Source organism: Neodiprion pinetum, chromosome 1, assembly GCF_021155775.2.
Source record: "Neodiprion pinetum isolate iyNeoPine1 chromosome 1, iyNeoPine1.2, whole genome shotgun sequence".
NCBI classification, from domain to species: domain Eukaryota; kingdom Metazoa; phylum Arthropoda; class Insecta; order Hymenoptera; family Diprionidae; genus Neodiprion; species Neodiprion pinetum.
In genome coordinates, this window is record NC_060232.1 from 18,117,643 (window position 1) to 18,127,889 (window position 10,247).

A 10,247-nucleotide genomic window follows, 5' to 3' on the forward strand; every position below is an offset into this window, starting at 1 on the left:
ATTAGCTGTGGAAATAAGAAGACCAGCCGTAACACTAGAAGAAGTCAATGAACTCGCGAGCACTGCCACGCTCAACGCAACACACACCTTACGCAAACAAGTAGTGCAGGCAGAGTACAAGTCTTACTAGCACAGAACCACGACAATAAGCAAAGGAACGAGAAACGCGTTCTTCCCACAGCCCTTAATTACGATTGAAGACGCCTCGAGATTTTGAAAGAAAAGCTGCGGTTGGACCATTCGAATGATGAAGAAAAACAATTAATAATTAATCTAGCCATCGAATTGAACAATTTATTTTTTCTCCCAGGAGACAACCTGAGACAAACGAACTTAGTTAGCCATATGATCCCTACTGCTAATGACACACCAATTCATACTAAACAATACTGACACCGAAGAGTACACAGAGATGAAATACAAAAACAAGTGACCAAGCTCCTTGATCAAGACATTATAACACATTCTTTGTCTCCTGATAATTCTCCGGTCTGGATCATCCCCAAAGAATCAGATGCTAGCGGCGAGAAGAAATGGCGAATGGTCATCGACTTCCGGAAACTCAACGAAAAAACCAATGGCGACGCTCATCCGCTACCAAATATCGTTGATATTCCAGACCAGTTAGGCTCCGCAAAATATTTCTCAACATTCGACTTGGCTTCCGGGTTCCACTAAATTCCAATGCATCCCGATCACAGCGCAAAGACCACCTTTTTGACTACTCACGGCCATTTTGAGTATACTAGAATGCCATTTGGCTTAAAAAATGCCCCATCTACCTTTCAACGTTTAATAGATCAGGTTCTATCGGGATTACCGGGTACCGGTATGTTTGTCTATTTGGATGGTATAGCCATTTATTCCTGATCCTTGGAGGAGCATGAAACCAAATTTTGGAAACTCATAAAGAGATTGTCTGATGCGGGACTAACCTTTGGGCCAAATATGTGCGAACTTCAGCGTAAAGAAGTAGCGTATCTAGGTCGCATCATCACTCAAAATAGATCGAAACCTAATCCGGACAAAATATCAGCAATAAAAAACTACCCAGTTTCCAAGAATCCCAAACAGATTAAACAAAAGTTAGGCCTGATAGGCTACTACCGAAGATTCATTACTAACCTTTCAAAAATTGCTATACCTATTGATAATTTGCTAAAGAAAAATAGCCCTTTCCTATGGGCAGCAGAATATCAATTTGCATTCGAAACACTATGCGATAGTCTGTGTCGGGAACCAATACTGCAGTATTCCGACTTTGGAAAACCCTTCATCCTAACGACCGACGCTCCAAAGTATGCAATGGAAGCAATACTCAGTCAAGATAAAGATGGCGCAGATTTGCCAATCGCATATGCATCGAGGGTGTTACAAAAAGCTGAAATCAATTACTTGGTGTCAGAAAAGGAATTCTCAGCGGTTGCTTATTCCGTCAAACATATTCGCCCTTACATCCACGGTAAGATAATATATAGGGAGGTATTCCAATCCTGCAATGCATGATGGGAAATGTGTCAAGCGGTAGCGCCGCCACGAGTGTGTCAAACACACTAGCCGGCACCTAAAGTATTTTCATGCTAACTCTCGTAACAATAACAAATATTGCTCAATAATTAATTAGCGCCTAAAATAGTACATTATGACCCTAGGCCCGAAAGTTGGATTTCCTGGCCGCTTCGCCTTCGGCATTTATATCACACACGACCAGGGCATCCAGCATTCGGGGCGTGGGTCGTATACTATTTTTCTTGGTCCCGTAGCCGGAAGTACGTTCACTAATGATAATTAATTAAAAAATGCAACGCACAAAAATGTCAAGTGACATTTGACATTTCGCCAATGACAACTGACATCTGACTCGCGCTAACCCAACTTTTGCAAGGCCGAGGCGAAGCCGAGGTGTTGCTGGTCGGGGCGGGCATTGAAAAAATTTTGAAAAAGTAAATCAAAACACAAAAATATCATACATTCTAAATACAAATCAATAAACTATAAAATAAATTGTACAGATTTTCTCAGATTTCACGACCGATTTTCTTTATTACAATTACATAAATTGATGTTGAAAACGCAGTTGCTGAATGTACAATTAGAAAATTGTAATTGTTCGTTCTCCAGTGCTGAATTTAAACCGTTGAAATTTTGATGACTCGAATCTTCATCGTTTTTTTTTCGCTTACACGTAATTGGTGGCTGAACAGCTGCTTGGTTTTGGTTGTCCGAATCTTCGTCGTTTTTCCTTCTTCCACGTGTCAGTGGCTGAACATTCGCTTGATTTTCGAAAGTTAGTTTGATTCCTGGTTTTTTCTAGAACAAGTTTTTCCTGCTACCTTTCGGTTCATTCCGATTTCCAGTTGGGATGAGTATCGGTTTGTTCCTCGCAGTGGTAAAATCGCTTTTTACAACTGTACCTGAAGAAAAATTATATTATAGATAAAAAGTACCATATAGGTATATTTGGTAGTCAACTGAGTATATATTTTTTTATAATTACTTGAAGTGGGATCAACGTCGTTGACAGTGAAGTCTTCATCAAAATCCAATCAATTAACATGAAGATTGGAGACGTCATTTTCAGGTTCGGCGGTGTTCTGTGCGCTGGTAGATGGCATTGAATAGTTGTCTGTCGCAGTTTTTCGAATGATACCATTGTAGATCATTTCCCGATTGTGCATGGAATTTTCGATGTACCCCTGTGCGACCATGTCCGAACGCCATCTTCTCCTAGCTGCTTCACCATTTGCATGTTGGCACCAGAATCGGAAAGAAGCGTCGCAGACGTTCTGCGAAAGGAGTGGCCGGTGTATTTTTTTTGGATCGGGTAGATTTAGGTAGGAGGCAATCTTCTCTGGGACTTCTCCGATCTTATGTTTTCCTATCGCCGTTCAAAAACATTTCCACGCCTTCAGCGTATTTGATGAAAAACCTGTCGCTGAATTCGTCCGATAGTCTCAATGAAATATATTTCTTGACTGTGTCGTAGAAAAGATTTCCAATAATAAATTTTCCAGCGTAGTCGTTCTTGTTGTAATTTATTGAGACAAGATATTTATCAGTTAGGTCTTCTACATCTTTGACCTTCATATTTGTGATTTCGTCACAACGTAGGCAAACGCAGACTCCAAAATATGAGTATAACCTGTAGAAATTAGAGCAAACAAAATTGAATGGCTGTAATAAAAAATAAGTATAGTTTGAGGTGAGCATATGTAAATGATTTTTACCTTCATAGCTAAATACGTGTGATCTGGAGCCTCGTCCATAAATTTTGTGATGTGATTCCATCTTAAAACGCAAGCTTTCTTCGGTTTGTAGCCTTTAGCATTCGTTTGTATCAAATTTTTTAATTTCAGAAAATAATGAATATTAATATTTTCGTTTATATTCAACGTTTTTTTAAGCATGCTCCATATGCTCCACAAAGTTGGCGGTTTGATTTTTTCTTTTAAGGTTTGAAAATAAATGATCAGGTTGTTTTTTTCTGAGCTGGAGAGAGATTTTTTATTTTCTTCTCGCCATGTCTTGTAGGTGTTGTAGACTAGAAGATACCGATCGGAAGATTTCCTCGATATCATTTCGGCTTGCACAATAACGTTGGCCTCTTCATCGAAATTCCTCAATATTTCTTCCTCGTCTGCGGAACCTTCTGATGACGATTGCGCCATTTTTTTACGCACGACGTTAACGATGTGAACACAATTCACGCATTCGCGAAACGACCGTTTGACACGAGCAAGCACAAAACAAAAGAATCATGCATTATGCGTTATTCTTTTGTTTCGGTTTATATCACCGGCCGCGAAAATCCCGTCACAGCGCGCTGTCATAAGCCGGCCGCAAAAATTGCTCTTCCTGGTCTGAAATGCGTCCCAAAAGTGCGTACTTTCTCCCGTCAGAGCGCGCTGTCATAAGCCGGCCGCAAAAATTGCTCTTCTTGGTCTGAAATGCGTCCCGGAAGTGCGTACTTTCGGCTAGGGAAGCAAGAAAAAATTATTTTCACCCAACAACAATAATAAATTATAATCATTAATTAAAAACCTTTAATTAATTGTTTTTTATTCTGTCCTCAATTTCTCCGGTTGAACCGGTTTTCCCCAAGCGCAGTTTATCAGATACCTCTGATTCCATTACACTAAATTGTTCAGTAGCGCATACGGATTATTATTGCTTGACAAATACGCAGACTGGGTTCAATTCCCGGCAAATGTTTTTTTTTTTGCCAACAATAATTAGAGTCTGTCTAATAATATAGGTAAGTAATCAAAGCGCACAGTCATTTAAATTTTTGAAAACAAATATTTTGTTTTAAGTTTATTAAGTAAAATATATGAAGTTATTATTGATGATCAAATCAACAAATTCAACATTACAATAGAAAACGTGATAGACAGTACATATATCAAATATAATAATTTCAAGGACTAGTATATGTGTAAAGTATTGTTACACAACAAGTAACGTTCACAAATTTAAAACCTAAATTGTATTGAGAAAGAAAAACAATAAATATTCAAAAATTAACGGACGTTTTTTGTTGACGTGCGCATATATGCGCTCCTAGAACTAAAGACCACAAGATTCGGATTATCCGGTTGCACGGTTATGTCTTTTGCGAGAACATGGAGTCGCAACGAAATAAATTTCCCGAGTACTTTTTCGCGAATACCACGACATTTCGGGAAGACTAATGATTTATCGGCAACTTCTAAGACACTCTTCATTACTTTTCATGGACAGACTGCAAATGGAGAAGAGATTTTCTGTAAGTAGCAAAAACTTCTTCGGCAGTCTTCAAAACTGTATATACTGCCTCCGTCGGATGTTTTAAGCTTCCTCGATTTATTGCATCCGTCCAGGCCGTGCTCGCGTTAGGCAAAGGTACAGAGGAGATTATGGCTGCCTCACAATTACTACAATTATTCGCACAAACACACTGCCCAACCACAAAGGTAATAAAGCCCATATTCTTGTACTTCGGATAATTCACAATTTTCTGGGATATCAAGGAAATTTTGTAAATCATCATCAGAAAATTGGAGTTCAGTCTTTTTTTGCTTGAAAAATTCAATGTAGTACGGCTCATCATCGTCTTCATATGATGCAGATGCAGGAACACGTAAATACTGAGCCGCTGCAATCAAGCGCATTCGATAGCGTAATTGGCGAGGTTTAGGGTGAATATCACCACCAGCTCGAACCTGGGAAAACAAATTTTCTACCGGACTTGAAGTCAGACGCCCCGTAAGAAGATACTCCAATTTTTTGGTCAGAACTAGATCTTCTCGTAATTTTAAGGCAGTAGTGGTAGACAGAATGATGCCCCGTTGTATTGGTTTCCATTTATTATCAGAACTAACTTGTAGTTCTCTGATAATCTCAATAAAACTCTGCAGAAACTCTACTCATTCTAATGATGCGCTGTCAGTTCCAAGTGAGTTACTTTTGTGTCGACAAACCATGAACTCATACCACTGACTACATGATAAAATAAACCATCCAGTGGTCATAGCTGTTGGCGAAAGAACACCAGTTTGCGCCGATATAATTACTGCGTGTCCCATTTCGTAGCTAAAAATTTTTCTAGCAAGTCCAACGTGCATCTTATCAAACTGTGATGGGTCCAAAATAGCAGAGGTGAGACCTTTTACTAAAACAGGCCCACCAAGTGATTGTAAGTCTAGAAGCCGCCGAACATGGGTAATACTAACTTCAGAAGTTGGTAAATTATTTGCTTCAACTGTGGCCGGACTTAAAGTGAATGTAGACTTTAATAGTTGTGACCAAATTTTTTTTAATACGTGTGGGACATCGGAAGTCCAATGGAGACGTTCATCAGGGTAACACGGATGTTGACTAAAAGTCGAGGTCAAATAGCGGCTGGATGTAATACCATTTCTTGTCCACATACCAACGTTGGTTGATCCTTCATCCGTTGAGATACATTTCACGATGATTCCCTGCTGATACAGTTTTTCAACGATTTGTTTGACATAATTCCACAAGAGCTCCGAAGTAACAGACTTTCCAGTTAATGCATAACCGACTAATTGTTTCCAATGACTCGTTAACCCACGGGCAACAAACGCAAGTGCATGAGAAGCCATTGAGTCAGCTTCAGTTGAATTTCTAGCTAATTCCGGTGTCACTAATCCAATGAATTTCCCCAGAGCACGATCATACTCAACAGCTGGGTGAATTGACATCTCATCTAATGCCAATACGCAGTAATGAGCAGTTTGATCTTGTTCTTGTTAAATTTTAACCCCTAGCCATTCAATAATATTATCAAAAGTTCCAGGAGCAAAATTTAAGCCAGATAGTCGACTGTATAGAGTAGAGAAAGCAGGTAAGGGAAACCCTTCAATGTCCCCTAAATTTTTTTGTAAATTTTGGTTTTTCGCGATTCTTTTCCCGCGCCCACGTGCTACGCCGAGTGTGCCCTTAACGCGCTGAGAAATCGACTCCAAAACTTTTCGCCGCGCTTATTATTAGCTCCCACCGCAAAGGCGGAGACTGCAAGCGGTAGTGCGCGCATAAAATTTATTTCCGCTGCTTTTCACGAGTGACCGCGTGTTTCCTCACCGCTCGCGCATGGCTAAGCACCCAGAGACGTTGTGCTGCGTGAGTGAATTCATAGACACCTTGAGTGCTTAATCAGTGAGTGAAACCCCTCTCGTGCTGCAGTGCGAAGCACACGCGAATGATATACCAGGACGCTCTGGAAGACTCAGGAACAGGACCGGGAGAAGACCAAGAACCGAGCCAAGGAGAGTCAACGCTAGAAGAAATGCAGGGTGATCAACTGCCAGCCCTGACGCCAACCCCGAGCTCCGTGAGGCTCAGGGTGCCGCCATTTTGCCCCGAACGACCAGCGCTTTGGTTCGCGCAACAGGAAGCGCAATTTCGAACGCAAGGTATTGTAACGGAAATCGGCCGATACTACCACACGATATCGAACACACCAACGCGTTACGCCGCGGAGGTAGAAAATCTTATCGTCACGCCCCCGGTAACCCTTCCGTACCAAGCGCTAAAAATAGCATTGATCGCGCGTTTTTCTCAATCGAGAGAAGCAAAAATTTTGCAGCTCCTCGATCGCGAAAGCTTTGGTGACCGCACACCATCAGCGCATTTACGCCATCTGCGTAGCCTCGTCCCCGACATGGACGAGGAAATTCTTAAAGCGCGTTGGTTATCAAATCTCCCCGAAAATATGAGAATTTGCCTCGTGGCACAAAACAAATTAACGCTCACCGAGCTAAGCGAGATAGCCGACACAAGCAAGTAAACAAAGGCAATAATGTTTCGGCGGTATCAAGCCTCGAAGCACAAATAGCCGCACTCACACGTCAAGTCGAACAGCTATCGAACCAAGGCCGCCGCAATCAAAACAAACCGAGCAAGAAAAAAGAACGCTCGCGTAGCCGTTCACGTAGCAAGTCGAGTAGACGCGGACTCTCACCAACATCGAACATATGTTGGTACCACAAGAAATTCGGCAATTCTGCGAAGATGTGCTTCCCAGCGGGATGTAAATTTCCGGGAAACGCCAGCGGGAGTCGTTAATGGCTGAAACCGATTCCCTCGCGCAACCCAGCCGCCTTTTCGTGAAAGACAGACCCACTGGAACACAATTCTTGGTGGACACGGGATCTGATCTCTCGGTAATTCCCCCCGGAGGAGCCCCCGCGCGGAAAGCAAGGACAGGTTATAAATTACGCGCCGCAAACGGCTCGCCTATGGACACCTTCGGCTGGACCACAATGACACTCGACCTCAGTTTACGCAGAGACCTGTCATGGCGTTTCGTTGTTGCAGACGTCACGCGTCCCTTAATCGGCGCAGATTTCCCGAGCCACTTCGGAACTGCGGTAGATTTAAAAGGCCGCCGCCTTATCGACACCACGACAACGCTCACATCGCTAGGCTCGATCGCGCACATCGATCACGCCTCGGTCAAGGTCATCGCTTGCGACAACTCGCCGCAATTCGAAAAAATAATCGCCGAGTTCCCCGATATCGTTAAACCAGACGGAGCTGTCCGTGACGTGAAACACAACACGTGTCATTACATAAAAACCTCCAGTCTCGAGTAAAGAACGCCGTCTCGCGTCGGATCGTTTTAAAATCGCGAAAGAGGAGTTCGAGAGATTGATTGAGCTGGGCATCGCGCGCCGCTCCGACAGCCCCTGGTCGTCTCCTCTCCACCTCGTGCCCAAGAAATCCTGCGAATGGCGCCCGTGCGGTGACTACCGTCGTCTCAACGCTCGCACGACGCCCGATAGCTACCCCGTACGTTATCTGGAAGACTTTTGCGCGAACTGTCACGGTTGCCAAATATTTTCCGTCATCGATCTCGTGCGCGCATTCAACCAAATACCCGTCGCGCCCGAAGACGTCCCGAAAACCGCTATCATCACTCCGTTCGGTCTCTTCGAATTCCCGTTCATGACATTCGGACTTCGAAACACCGCGCAAACGTTCCAACGGTTCATGGACGACGTCACCCGCGATCTCCCATTCGTGTTTGTGTACATCGACGACATTTTCGTCGCCTCGCGAGACGCGCAACAACACCGAGAACATCTTCGCATCGTGTTCGAACGCTTCCGACGGTACGGACTCGTCATAAACGCCGAGAAATCGTGTCTCGGTCAAACGGAAGTAAAATTCCTCGGTCACGCAGTCAACGCGCAAGGCATTAAACCGCTACCTGAACGCGTCGACGCAATCACCAACCTCAAGAAGCCTGAAAACATCAAGTGCTTGCGCAATTTTCTCGGTACGATAAATTTCTACCGAAAATTCATCGAACACGCGGCGGAAACACTCGCGCCTCTCAACCGCCTCCTGGAAGGATCCGAGGTCAAGGGCAAGACAAAAATTGTGTGGAACGCCGAGCTCGAGGACGCTTTCGAAAAATCGAAACGAGTCCTCGCCGACGCAACACTCCTCGTGCACCCAGACACGAACGCCGAGTGGGCAATCTTCGCAGAAGCATCGGAACGAGCCATCGGAGCCGCCCTCCAACAGCACCGTCAAAGTCAATGGGAGCCGCTCGCGTTCTTCAGCAAGAAACTATCACCCTCCGCGCAAAAGATGTTGACGTACGATCGCGAACTCGAGGCAATCTACGAAGCCGTCAGACGCTTCCGACACCTTTTCGAAGGTCGGCACATCGCCAACTACACGGACCACAAGCCGCTAACTCACGCGTTCAACCAACGTCCCGAGCGCGCAACTCCGTGGCAATTTAGGCGACTCGAACTCGTCGGCCAATTCACCTCCGACATCCGACACGTATCCGGCTCAGAAAACGTCGTAGCAGACATGCTGTCGCGCGTTGACGCGATCGCAGCAGCAGTTTCGCCACAGGAGCTCGCGCAGTCTCAACGCGAAGACGACGAGCTACGCCAACTGCTAGAAAACAACGACCACGCGCTCGACCTCAGACGCCTCCGTTACCAGGACCCAGATGTGACTCTGTACTGTGATACTTCGTCAGGTACAGTGCGCCCGTACGTGCCCGCTTCCCTCAGGAAGCGAGTGTTCCATTCCTTACACTCAGCGGCACACCCCGGACAACGCGCGTCTCGACGCCTCATTGCTCAACGCTACGTATGGCCGTCGATCAACAAAGATTGCAACGAGTGGGCTCGATGCTGCGTGCCTCGCCAACGCAGCAAGATATCGCGACACACAGTCTCGCCCATCGCCAATTTCGAACCACCGTCTCGACGCTTCGAACACATTCACATCGATCTGACCACGCTGCCGCCGTCGAAAGGCCGCACAAAATGCCTTACGATCGTGGATCGTTTCACGCGCTATCCAGCAGCCGTGCCGCTCGAAGACGGCTCAACAGAAAAAGTCGCTCACGCGCTAATGCTATCGTGGATAGCACACTTCGGCATTCCCTTGCGCATTACTTCGGACCTGGGAGGACAATTTGAGTCAAACTTATTCAAAAAACTCTCGGAACTCCTAGGTTTTAAACACAAACGCACAACGGCTTACCACCCGCAAGCCAACGGACTCGTAGAACGCCTCCACCTTCAGCTGAAGGCAGCGCTACTCTGTCACGAGGACACGTGGTACGACGCGCTTCCCGCCGTGCTACTCGGACTCCGAGCCGTGTACAAAGAGGACATCGAAGCGACTCCTGCTGAACTTGTCCTCGGCGAACCGATACGACTGCCAGGCGAATTCCTTGCGCCCTCAAGGCAAGACACGACCGCCCTCGA

The 10,247-nt window shown here is 45.1% G+C and overlaps 2 protein-coding genes across 2 annotated transcripts; both read left to right on the forward strand.

Moving 5' to 3' along the window:
- Positions 1 to 6,703: 6,703 nt before the first annotated feature.
- LOC138191390 (uncharacterized) lies at positions 6,704 to 7,291 on the forward strand. The gene has a single exon (XM_069138137.1). It carries the CDS (start codon positions 6,704 to 6,706, stop codon positions 7,289 to 7,291), a length of 588 nt encoding a protein of 195 aa, XP_068994238.1.
- Positions 7,292 to 7,568: 277 nt separating this feature from the next.
- Positions 7,569 to 8,099, forward strand: LOC138191391 (uncharacterized). Its single transcript, XM_069138138.1, has one exon. The coding sequence runs from the start codon at positions 7,569 to 7,571 to the stop codon at positions 8,097 to 8,099; it is 531 nt and encodes a 176-aa protein (XP_068994239.1).
- The last annotated feature ends 2,148 nt before the right edge of the window (positions 8,100 to 10,247 follow it).

Coding starts and splice junctions, on each gene's coding strand:
- LOC138191390 (XM_069138137.1), top strand. CDS start 6,704: ATGATATACCAGGACGCTCTGGAAGACTCAGGAACAGGACCGGGAGAA.
- LOC138191391 (XM_069138138.1), top strand. CDS start 7,569: ATGGCTGAAACCGATTCCCTCGCGCAACCCAGCCGCCTTTTCGTGAAA.